This window comes from Teleopsis dalmanni, chromosome 2, assembly GCF_002237135.1.
Source record: "Teleopsis dalmanni isolate 2A chromosome 2, ASM223713v2, whole genome shotgun sequence".
NCBI lineage: Eukaryota > Metazoa > Arthropoda > Insecta > Diptera > Diopsidae > Teleopsis > Teleopsis dalmanni.
The window spans coordinates 97,451,886-97,464,928 of NC_051847.1; the positions used below are offsets into that span (position 1 = coordinate 97,451,886).

General features: G+C 32.2%; 1 protein-coding gene across 1 annotated transcript; it reads left to right on the forward strand.

The window, feature by feature from the left end:
- Positions 1-10,744: 10,744 nt before the first annotated feature.
- LOC119681650 lies at positions 10,745-12,022 on the forward strand. The gene is made up of 2 exons (XM_038094900.1): positions 10,745-10,877; positions 10,938-12,022. Exons 1-2 carry the CDS (start codon positions 10,817-10,819, stop codon positions 11,972-11,974), a joined length of 1,098 nt encoding a protein of 365 aa, XP_037950828.1. The 5' UTR covers positions 10,745-10,816; the 3' UTR covers positions 11,975-12,022.
- Positions 12,023-13,043: the final 1,021 nt, after the last annotated feature.

Here is a 13,043-nt window from a genome sequence, read left to right on the forward strand (position 1 = left end):
TAGCACCGTATGACATCAGTTTCTAATTCGAACCGTGCACAATTATTCGAGACTTGAGTTGCATTATCGTTTACTTATTCCAATCGGAAATAATTATTTCACACTTACATATGTTACAAAAGTATATTCTATCCTATATAGATTTTGATATGAGTTCCGATCAGAATCGGTTATGGCTTTATGCTCAGAACTTAATCAGCAATAGTGCAATTTTCCCAAAACGCACATGACTATTTTGTTTTTGTTTTGTTTGCCTCCCCCGGGGAGAAGAGGAAAGGCCTCGGCACTGACCACGATCCGGTGTCCGGAAAGTGAGTGTCCGACTCGCACGGTAAACTCCTGCTCTTTATTCCTAGACACTTTGTCCTACCCTTGGAACTATGTTAGTATTACTTCAAAGTTGGATTCAAACCTGCATTCAAAATGCACATGAGCATTTTGTTTGCTTCCATCCGGTGAAGAGATAAATGCCTACTCACTGACCACGTTCCGGCGACAGGGAAAGTGGGTAATCGAGTCGCACGAACGAAACTTCTTCCCCTCTTTCCAAGAGACTTTGTCCTACCCTAGGACTACATTAGTATTACTTTAGCCACTGCTGCTTTAGGTGCCTTACCTAGCACTTCTTCTTGGTGTAATAAATCTGCTTGTTCCAGCTGCTATCTACCACTGTACTCAGCTGCATTCTACCAGATCTATTTTTTTCAACTTCCTAATTTTTACAGCAAACATTGCTAGACAGTTTGTTTTGTTTTTGAAAAAACGGGCGTAATATTTAATATAATTATCCGGAAATATTCCGGTTTGCTTTATGAGCAAATTTGCAGTCGGGACAACAAATTTTTATGATTCTACATTCGAATGACCACTAATTTTTGGTGAACATTTAAATACTGATTTTGATTATTAAGTACTTTGATTTTCCCTTTAAAATTTTTAATTAAATATTTACTAAATTGTGGCCATATATGATCGAAAATGAAAACGCCGAATTTAGTCAAATAATTAAACCACAAATCTCCGGTAATGCCGTTTCGAGAGTAAATATTAAATTATGAATTTAATTGTGTAGGGAAAAACCCCGCATATTAACAACGTTTTTTTCTGTGTCACATTTTAATTGAATAGAAAACATGGAATGCAATCAAACATTCGAGTTTTCAGGCAAATATTAAATTTTATAAAGGATCCTTCGCCAAATGTTGGATGGACGCCAATAACGAATCGAGCGCCACAGCCAAGTGGAGTGTTAAATGCGCAGTGCGTGGTTAACCATTGCCAAGTTGTACGTTGGCAAGTGCAGCTCCAGTTCAACATCACCACCACTACGTCATAGCAGTGTGCCGAGCTCATTGGATTTAAGGACAAATTTAACTCAATTACGAAACAATTGCGTCTTCAATGCAGATTTGTGTTAAATTTTCATATTTTCATAATTTTGTTGTTTATTTTTTATTGTTCGGTTCGAACTGGTTTTTTCTGGAGCACTACCAAAGCCCGAATGTGTAACAGGAACTGAAGTGCAGGAACAGGAAGTGTGTTTGACACACTACGTCAATGTTTGCGTTTGCTCGTATGTGTAATTTCCTTTTTTAATTTTCGCATAACACACTGAACGGCAAACCCATTCGGTGTTGCCAAAAATTGTTACTAGTCCCCGCAACTGTTTGGGTTTACTGCTCCACTCAACGGCGAAAGCGTCGACATCCTCGACATCCTCGACAGCCTCGACATCGTCGTCATCGCTGTCCCATTTTCAACCGAAAACTGCAGTGGTGCCACAAGTCCGGGTTCGAGTGCGGGCGCGAGCATGGAAAGAATGTGGTAAAATTTCAATTTTACGCTAGTTTGCAAAATTTGATGCTAATTAAATTTACATTTTGCAATTCTTTGCTATTTCGGCTCTAACCACTTTGGATGTCATTAAATATTTTGTGAGCAATTTTCGTGGTATTGAGATTCTTTTGTTCGTCCTTAATGAGCTGCTCAGCCGCAAAATTAGTTTTATCGTACCATTTCCAACTTCAGCGTTTATACACACATTAACTTGAATATTATATAAAGGCTTCATTATAGTTGGATTGACAACGCTTTTTCCCTTTAAAAAATTCAGTGGAAATTTTTCAAGAATTTTTCTATTAAAATAATTGGTTTTCGGTTTAGAAATACTTTTGAAGAGAGCTAGATGACTTAAGCGGTGGCTTCTATTTCACATATTAGTCGTAACGTAAGTGACTTAATTGTATTGAACCAGCAACCGTGAAAGCGATAATCTATTTTCTGATGTTGTTTTCAGTGTTTAATGTTCATTTTGATGCCACGATTTTATGGTTGAGAGATCTATAAAATGTGCTGAAAGTAAACGAGAAAATATATCACGTGTTCTAATAGGTTATTAACAATTAGTCTTTCTAAAATGTTGATAACAACAATGACATTTTAGGTATAGCATTTTATGTTATTACTTTTATTAATTACTTCCTTCCAATCAATTTACAACAAAATAAAATATTCAAATTTTTTATAGCGAAATTTAAAACAAACTTCTAATTATCCAGAATCAAAGGGCCTGCCTGGTTCCCTACAACATTATCTGAATGTTCAGACATATGTGTGCCGAAAATCATTTAAATCTAGTTTCATTTTGGTCACCCAGTTATCAATAAAAAAAAGGGAAAGGTTTTACAATATCTCAAAAGTTAAATCGCATGCACAAAATTCGGTATTTTTTGAATCAGTAGAGATATTGCAATGGAATTTTCTTTATATAGTTTTTTATATGGGTTCTGTTTTGAATGAAGAAAATTAGCTAAATCCTGACATTGAAACAGCTAAGCGCATAAAACTTAGTAGCTTTACTGGCTTAGTCATATGCAAATGGGAGGAAATATTTCGATTATAAAGGTGTTTGATGCGGTACCTACTAGTAGAAAACGTGATGGAGAAAGTCCATATGTTTGAAGGAAGAACCAGCTGACTGACGACTTGAAAACGCTCGGTATAAGCAACTGGCGATAGCAAATCACTGATTGGGCTAGCTGGTGGAGGCTATTGGACGTGGCCACTCACGATTCATTTCTGTAATGGTCAACTAGGTAATTAAGTGAATAACAGGCATATATCATATTCTAAACAACTGCATAACCTTAGCGCGCTTTAGAGATCTAATAAAGCTTTTTAGATTTGAGTTTCGAATCTTGCAAAAAAAAAGGATCGTACTATTTAATATATAGTTGATAGAAGTACCAATAATTGAGTTTGATAAATGAATAAATTCGTACTTAAATGCCTGATTTCCAATAATGAAATTTAGCAAAAACACGACATTTAGCGATGAATACTATCTAAATTGAAGCCACAGTTGCCAATACATGCAACTCTACCTTTTAAATACTATTAGCTGTTTTAGTAATGAGAAAGTCGTTAACCAAGAAAGTCTATGGATATTTATTTTTATATTTACTATTTATCATTTAGAACTAAATTTATAAATAGATTTCAGTATACATGTTCTCCAAGAGCAGTTGTATTAATACTCCACTCTAAAGTAATAATAAAATAAACTTCGAAACGTCGAAACTTGGTATAAAACTAAAATTTTTACTCATTTAGTAGGAGTAATTGGATATATCGGATGTGGCATGTTGTGCAAGTAGCATTCTATGCCGTGGAGGCCTAACACTACGATATTCAAAAACACACTACTCAATAGAGTTGGGTGTTCAGGACATAAATTCCTCCTTCCTCCTCCTTCCTACTTCCTACCTACCAATACCGCTGCTGATCTTTGGGTCACAGCACACGGTGATGAATACGGAACTCCATGCCGAAACATTTATTGAATTAAGTCGTATATATGTACATTCGGTATATTATAAACATTGCAGGAAGCTAGTCCGTATATTTACCGTTTTAATTCGCAGATACTATATTGTGATATCATGTGCGTACCCAAAACTACTTACTCATGGTATGGATAAGTGCGATTCAAACGGTGTCATATATCTCCAACTATGTTAAAACTACCATTTTATTTTTAATTTTCTCTAATATTTTCTGTAAAATAAATTTAAGTAAATTAAATAATTTAATAATTATATTTCTGAATCTGTGACAGTTGAATAAGTAGAAGTGATGAACAAGACTTAAAATATCTCTCAATATATGACATCCAACTGATATTTGAGACGCAGTGTTGTCTTAAAAGGCATTATGTTTAATTATTGCAAATAGTGAGAATAAAAACAACGGTTCTTGAGATACTCCTCAACACTTGACTGCTCACAGTACCACTCATACGCACACGTGCACTTGAACGCTTCTGGAAAATAGCTTTATTTGTGCTCAAAAGAGATTCCTGCACGTTGCCCGTGGGCTCTGTGCACATACTTAGGAATTCCTACTTAGTCGAGCACATAGTTCGGTGCAGTTACGCCAGAAAAGTTGTTACTGCCATTTCTGATTTCACTCCGCGTAATGTTCCATTCCGACGATGGAAACATACCAAGTTGCGTTATGTGGTGGGTACGTACGTTGGTGAAATGTCTCTGTTGATTAGCTCCTGGGCATTTTTCCCTCAGAACGGGAAAGCAAAAAATTCTCAAAATTTTGTTTAAAACACAAATTTCGCCACGGGCTTCCATCGTTCCTAATGTTTGTGGAAGTTTTTTTTACAACAGCACAGGGCCAGGACAAAGGAAAATTATTTGTTCGCTTCATAAGTAGTTTCTCTTTTTATCTTATAATTTGTGATGAGATCTTTTATTTTCGTTTCTCAAAACAAACTATTTGAACTAAAATTCTAAAATTTTGTTTACATATATATTTTCATATTTAAAATTTTAGCCGATTTTTATATAAAATTTTATTCACTTAATATTTTTAAATAATCAAAACTCTAAGCGAAGCGATATGAGAGTATAAGATGGGTTTTCTTCTGTATGGGTTGTTATACAATACATAGGTTCTTTGTAGTAGTTATTATTAAGTGGTATTATGAAAAGACCTACATTAAATAAAATTTTGAAATTGCGTTTATTGTAATTATTGAAAATTAAGTTTTTGATTTAAGTTATATTAAGAGAAATAAGTTTTATTCACCTTTGAATCTACAATGAAAGAGCTGACAATTAAATTTGGTTAGATAATAGCACTGTAGTAGAATGAAATTTAAATTTTGTGCCAGGCTTCATTATATGTGTATATAAGTGACCTTCATTCTATGAGGCCATTCTTTAACTGTAAAAAAGAAATATAATGATGGAATCTGCTATGTACGTAATAGGAGCCAATACTGTAATAAAATTCAAATCATGTTTAAGAAAAGCACTTTTAAAATTATTTTAAGTTCCACACTATTGACTTATCTATTTTGTTGTTTTGATTTGGTAAGACTGTCTCAATAAGAAAGTCAAACATGGTTCTATATATTCAGTTTAAGGTTGTAATAAGTCAGGTGATCTATTTTACCTTATGGAAAACAATTCAATTATTTATTCCGAAGTAAAATGTAAAGAAAACATTAGAATCAATTGAATTTTCGTTTCTTGACGGAAATATAGATAAAATCTTACCAAAAACATAGAAATTTCTATGTTTTCGATTGCATTGCATTTGTTTGTGTGCGTTACGTTTAGTGATTGTATTAAGTAGGTGTTGTTTGTGTTTTTCTTTAAACAACTAATTGCTCAAAGGCTTGGCAACACGGAGAACGCAGTATGTAGAATATATGTTGATAAAATTAAAAACATTTCATTTCTCGCAACAATTTTACTTAAAAGTAAGTAACAGGCAATATAATTCATGAAATAAATTTGCTATTGAATGAATATCAGTTCACATTGAAGAAGAAATCAATAACTTCCTCCGTTAAAGTTTAGTCATTAAACTGAAGTCAAAGGTAGTTGATCACCATTTATTTTTTTTCATTATCTTCATGGATAATAAGGTCATCGAAGACCTTTTCTTCATAATGAATTATGTGCTATTGCAGAATTATAGTTATTATTACAAAACTTTCTAATGAAAAGATTCAATAAATCAATGCATTATAAAAAAAACATGTTGCAAAAAGTGTTGATACAGGTACCTGGACGATTTTTAAGAAATCATTGATAAGCTAAATGATAAGCTAAAATGATCAATAAGTCATAACAAGTCACAGTTCTATTATTATCTAGCATTATATGTTCTCTCAGTAGCTCTATTTCCATTTTACTTGTGTTTTTTCATAAGTTTTGGTAATAGCAGTATGTGTAATCCAATAATTTATTATTTATAGAATAAAATTTTGTGCACTTACTTACTCATTTACCGAATTTCGACTCTCCAGGCTCCTCTGCTGCGTACGCGCCTTCCCCAGTCTTACAGATTAAGTTCACTGGAGAGGTAGAGCGGAGACACGGTCTTCTGTGTCTTCTTCCTCCAACTACTGCTTCAAACACCTTTTTCGCTGAAGCATCTTTATTCATTTTCACGACATGACTAAGCCAGCGAAACCGCTGGAAGTTAATGCGCTGAATTATATCACATATATTATATATATATGATGCATATATGATATATATATATATATCGAGCTCATACAACTCATGGTTTATTCGTATATGGTAGTCGTCGCTAACTCGTAGAGGACCCAAGATCTTACGAAGAACTTTTCTCTCGAACACTCACAGTATTGCTTCATCATTAATTCGTCCTTCCTTTTGCGCCATATAGAAGCACGGAAGGGATCAGCAATTAATAGAACATAATTTTCATTTGTGGAGAGACAGAGAGTTCACTTTTGTGTAGTGTTGCGATTATTTTCCTTCATAAATATAGTAATATCAATTTTTAATTTTTCGGCATCAATTATTTTGGTACAAGGTATTAACTCCATAATTATATCGAAGTTTTGTGTCATTCCACAGTTGGCTTCTATGAAAGTCAACTGTGTTCCGGATCAACAAAAAACCTTTTAGCTGTGTTTCCATCATTGAAGTTGCTTACAGTTTGTTTAGGCTGTTCCTTTATTAGCTTTCTTTTTTCGAAATTATTTTGGATTACGCTTTTTGCTCTCTGCTTTTAAGTCACTGTTTTCAAATCAACTTTTACTGATCCTGATGATTCAAGTTCTATATTATAACCTCTTTTAATAATTTGATCCAACAACCTAATTCTAACCTAAGAAACGGAAGATTTTCTTCAATCATGGCTCATACTTGGTGTAAAATATGCCATCATCGAAATTAACAGAATTTTATATCCTCCGAATACTTCCAATGAGTTGCTTCAAATATTTTTATTATGATAAATTTGTTTTATAAATTATTAAAAATATTATTATAATAAATTTCTTTTAAAGAAAATGTTTGGTTAAATTATAGAAGCATACTTTTATGGGCGAACGAGTGTTTTGCACAAAATTGGCATTTATTAAATTAAGCTCCTTAAGGATCCAATAGAACTAATAGAGCAAGTAATAAACACATTAGGAGAATATATTTTACTGTCTCACCTGTACTGACCTCTATACGATCTGATTTAAATTTGAAAATGCTGAAAAAATATTTTCCAATAAAAACATTAAGAAACATTAAATTTTGTATGAATTTTTGTTCAAAAATATATTTTTCAGTGAATAAAAATTAAAAAATTCTTGGTCGGTTGTAATAAAAGATTTTTGCTGTTATAAAAAAAAAAAATTATAAAAAAAATTTAAATTAATTTAACAGAAATGCAAATAATAACTTTGAATTTCTGTTGAAGGTTTAATAAAAAAATATTTTTAAATAAATTTTTAAATTTGATTTAATTAGACGGTGATGAAAATTTATAAGTCTTTCATCTAAGATTTTTAAGCTGAAGATTTGATATTTTAAGGCTTTTGAGTAATGAAATTGAGTTTTGAACCAATCTTCTGCACCGGTATATGTATATTACTGTCATATACAAGTGTTATACCCTAGGGTTTAACTAACGCTTAACATAACTAGTAGATGAAGTAAATCTATTTTTACGATTTATCGATTTTTAATCGATTTATGTTTATGTTTATTTATGGCTAACACTCTTTCTGATATCTGAAACATACTTCTGATTCTGAAACATATTATATGTATATGAGTAAGTCGTTCGATAAAACAAACAAATTATAATTAATATAAGTTTATTACCTAATTTAGTGCTTTGTTTTGAGCATTAATGTGATATTTCAAAGCATTAATAATGTTTTGAGTTTAACTTTAGTTTCTTCTTTTTAATGCAAGGACTACTTTTTGTATTCTAAATTATAAAAATTTGAATCTAAACTACCTTTAGTATGTCTTATAGTCATAAAAGTCACTTAAAAAGTTTCTTTTCTGTTAAAATTAGAATAAAAGTTTGCAAACGGAACTTCTATGAGTAATCGCAACTGAGATTCATTAAATTGTTTTGATATTTTTTTAATTGTGACTTGTACGACGAAAGAAAGCAACGAGGTGTGAAGAGATTCGCTAAATTTTATGAGATTAGTTAGTAAAACTTTGGATTTCATGTCGGATGTCATTTAAGCTGAATTTGCACTCCTCATTCTTAGCAACTTCACTACTTCGGATTATTTTACAACCTTCATTTATTAACACTGGATTAGTTGGGAAAGGAAAATTATTTTTAAAAGAAATGAAATTAAACTTTCGTAATTCTTTTAACTTTTCGTTTTTTTCGTTTTTTTCGTTTTTTCTCGTGTAATGTCAGTTTTATCAAACTGACAAGTAGAAAGTTTTGCCTGATTATATTTCACTGTCATTTTTTCTTGAAGAGCATGAAATTTCTGAGAAATTTGACCAAGATGACAAAGTGAATATAACTGATTCCCTGTGCTTTGGCACCAAAGATAACGTTTTTACAATGGCAGCGCATAAGGAAGATGCGTTTGCTTCAGTTACGCAAATTCAATTTCAACTTCAGCGCTAACTTATCTTGAAAACCAACACTCGGAACAATTGTGCACATAGCAGTACCCGTTGTTGGAGTGAAGTAAACAAGGGAACGGTCAAATCGTTCACTGTCAGTTGGCGTGCTAAGGAATGTGATGAGCATGTCCTTTTTCGTCTCAGTTAATTTTTTGCAGTTTTCTTTTTTGTCCCTCCATTGTCGTCACTACAATTTAACCAAGCTTAATCAAAGGGTTGCTAGGACTGTTGTTCATTCCGCATATTTTCATGTTCCTCATTTTTTCCAGCTGCCATCCATTTAGTTGCGTTCTATTTTGTAGGTTATGTGATATTTTATAAACTATTCGCAAAGTGTTAAAAGCAGAGACACAGCTCACAGCTCACAGCTATTGTAAAATAGAAATTCTTTGGCAAAATTCTTTAGCTTAACAGTTTTCCATTGAATTGTACTCCATTTGCACTTTATAAATTCTATAAGGAATTTAAATTAAAAGGACTTTTTGACAGTGCTGTCAATTTTGATTCATGCCTAAGTATACATTCCACTCGTTTCGATAATCTGACGGTTGTCAATGACTTAACTTGGACTTTTGCGTGACGAAACTTCTATGATTTTCTTTCTTGTAGAAAAATTTTTAATTAAACTTTTTTGTATATACAATATCGAAAGTTATTATCAAATAACTATTCAAACTTTCATTCTGGGAACATTACTTTAATGATGAAAACAGAAACTTCCTATCGATCTGTACTCTTCTCCCTTCCCGTATTACTGATTTGATTCTATTGCACAACATTAATACTGCTGATACAGAACTCATAGGATAGGAACAGTTCTATGTAATGGAAAGCATATTTTTCTAATAAAACACGTTTAAGTCTTGCATATATCCCAATATTTTTAGCTTTGGAATAACAAATCCAGAAATTAAAGAAAGAAGTTTATCTCTAGTGACTTAAAAACTAGTGGGGGAGTGCCTTCAACTTCTCAAAGGTCTTGCTGAAAGAAACAGAGTCCACTTAGTATGTATCCTAGGCCACAGCGGATTTGAGGGAAATGAGAAGCCCTATGAACTAGGGGCGGCCTCATATTATATTGGGCCAAAACTATTCATGAAGCTTTTTCGAACTTTAAATTAATGAATAGCAGGAAAGAGAAGTTCAGATTGATTGGAATAATGTGATTGCCTGCCGACAAGCTAAAGAATTCTTGCCGAATTGCTCAAAAGCCAGAACTAGAAAGCTACTAATGTTGAACAAAAAAGGCATCCGACTTGTCACAGGATTTCTTACTGGGCATTGTAGCCTTAAGAAGCAACTATCGAATCTAGGTATTACAAGAGAGGAAAGCTACAGACTTTGTTACTAAGAGAAGGAAACAGCAGAATACATTTTGTGTCACTGTAATAGTATCGCCAGACTCAGACTTCGGTACTTATAACTGGCTATCCATTTATAATGGCATTTGAACTAAATTGGGTTTGTCACAATCATCCTCAAAGGGTATAGTTACATGGTGATATAGCTTTCAGTCCTTTCAAAATCTAATCTAACCTAGTATTAGTTTGTTTCACTATTTGACTGGTGGGTGTGTTAAGTTATGAACCTTGACTATATTTACATCCAATTGGAGGTTAAATAAATCTTGTAGATATGACATAGCAAGCCATGGTGTTCCTTCAGCAAAATTGTCAGTTATTTTAAACTTCGTTTTGTCAAGAGAGGGTGTGTTAAATCTTGAACTAAGTAAACACGTCTTTATTTGTCAATTTATTTTCTTTGAAACACAATTTTTTCTTGAAGTTTAATATAAAATAAAATAAATTTTAAAGAAGTTATAAATCGAAAATTCGAAGCATTGCGTTTTAATACAAATTTTAACTAAAAATCATTAAATCATGGCAAAATTTATTCCAGTTACAGAACAGAATATAAATGTTCAAGAGACTAAAGAAGAGGGTAAGATCGTAGCTTCAAAAAAATCTTGTTTCATCAAAGAAATTAATAAATTAATCACAGAGATAATCAAATCTGAAATTGGAAATGCGAAACAAATTATTGAAGCTGGAGGTGATGTAGCCCATAGCAACTTGTTATCGAGGCACTCGCCTCTTCACACTGCAAATCGCATCAAGTCGGAATCTACTGACAGTGCATTAAATGATGTTTATCTTGAGGAAACTAGCTCAAATTCTTCTGAAATCTCAAGCTCTATCATGGTAATTCCATCTATGTTAGTGCTGCATGCATGGCGCAAGCAAAATAATGCTTTAGAAAAGAAGATTGAAGCCGAGTGCTCTTTAATATTAGAGCACAAAGAAAGAGTTTTAAGGATTGAAAAATATTTTTCTGAGAGCCGTCGTAATTGTACGATATTGATGAAGGAGTTGGAGGAGAATATAGAGTGCATTAGACGCATGGAGAAGTGTGCTCGCTTTTGGTTACATGCACTCGAAACAAGAAGTAGAGAGAAAATAGATTTCGAAACGACGCTAGCGTTAAGAATACAAGATTGTGAGTTGGCCTGTGATGTATTAAAGCAATTGACATATGAATTATTTATCTATAAACAAAGAAATAAAAATATGAGAGTAAGTCTTGAGATAGCGAAACATAAATCACAGAAAATGAAGGATGAAATAAATCTTTTAAAAACCTACAAGAATAAAATTGAGAGAATAATTAATGATAAATTAGAAGAAAATCTTTTCGTAATTGAAGCGATTAATAACATTGAAGCGAAATCAGATATTGAAATTGTACAACACGAGGCGGAATTATTAGTAAACAGCCAAAGTAGTTATTGCAAATATTTTGCAAGAGTTGAAGGTATCATCTTATCCAGCCGCAAATTATTTAAAGTTGTGGGTGCCGCAATAACTTCCAACAAAGCAGCTTACATATTGTACTCACTTAATTTTATTTTATTACCAGTGTTTTCATCTCCCTTTAATTTAGAAAATCCATTCCCAATCTCATTCTCCAAGTTATACCTTGGAGTTTTTGATTTTGGATTAAAGCAAATTCAAAAACGCAGAAAAATCCACAAAATGTGACCATAATATCCTCTTATCTTAATATATTTTTTGAAGGTATTATAAAATGTAAACTCTTAATAATATTCTTAAATATAATAACTTAAATTTTTAATAATATTTTTTAATTATTTTTGTTTCTTCATTAGAAATCAGTAGCAAAAAATTTAAAACATAGCAAAATTCTCTTTATATTATATTATAAATGGACCTTATGAGTTATTTAATTAAACTAAATTTTATTCACATAATCTGAGCAGTATATAGTATAGAGCATAGAGAAAAAACTATCAATCATTTATATAAAACTGGGCAATACACAGTGATTGATATCTTTAAAATCGTCCCTGACAACTCAAATTCTTGTGGAAATACTCAATATTGATGACTCACCAAATAATTGGATTATCACCACTATGGAAAGCTTTATAAAAATTAACAGTTCGAATACTACACGTTTATTATTATAGTGACTGTGAATTAACATATACGAGTATTAACTTTTAGGATTCTTAAATGAATTTTTAAAATTTTGATGATTAAAAAGATTCTATCACATCACATATCAAAAGGATTATAACATCAACTGCAAGGTTTTGCAAAATGAGACCACTTTGTATTTCATAAAAATATGGATTATAATATAATCGAAATTTTGAAAGGAGTTCACGCACTAAAACCCAGAATTCGAGTGCAGAGGTTGGCTTAGTAAATAGAAAATGGAATCTAATTTTTTTTTCTCGTCTCCATCTGGAACTGTAGACAAAGTCGTTCCAGTGTCTATGAGACAATTTCTGTGCTGGTCTGTCAGATCATATCGAATGTCCTCAGCTTAAGCTGGAAAACCAAATGGTTTAACAAGGGCAGCACGGAAATATAATATGGAAACAATGTTTAGCAGAGCTCATCATCGGTTTTCAACTTAGATGAATTTAATTGTCTAAGAGTGTAAGGGTTGATGATCGTGTCAACATGTGCCTTTTAAGTCTAAATCTAAATCTTTTGCAGGAATCACATAAAGGTGTAAATATCAATTAATTGTATGTTGATCTTTTCTAACTCAAAGTGTAACTTGCCACCATCAACCGAA

Coding starts and splice junctions, on each gene's coding strand:
- LOC119681650 (XM_038094900.1), top strand. CDS start 10,817: ATGGCAAAATTTATTCCAGTTACAGAACAGAATATAAATGTTCAAGAG. Junction 10,878..10,937: donor TCAAGAGACTAAAGAAGAGG/GTAAGATCGTAG, acceptor AATTAATCACAG/AGATAATCAAATCTGAAATT.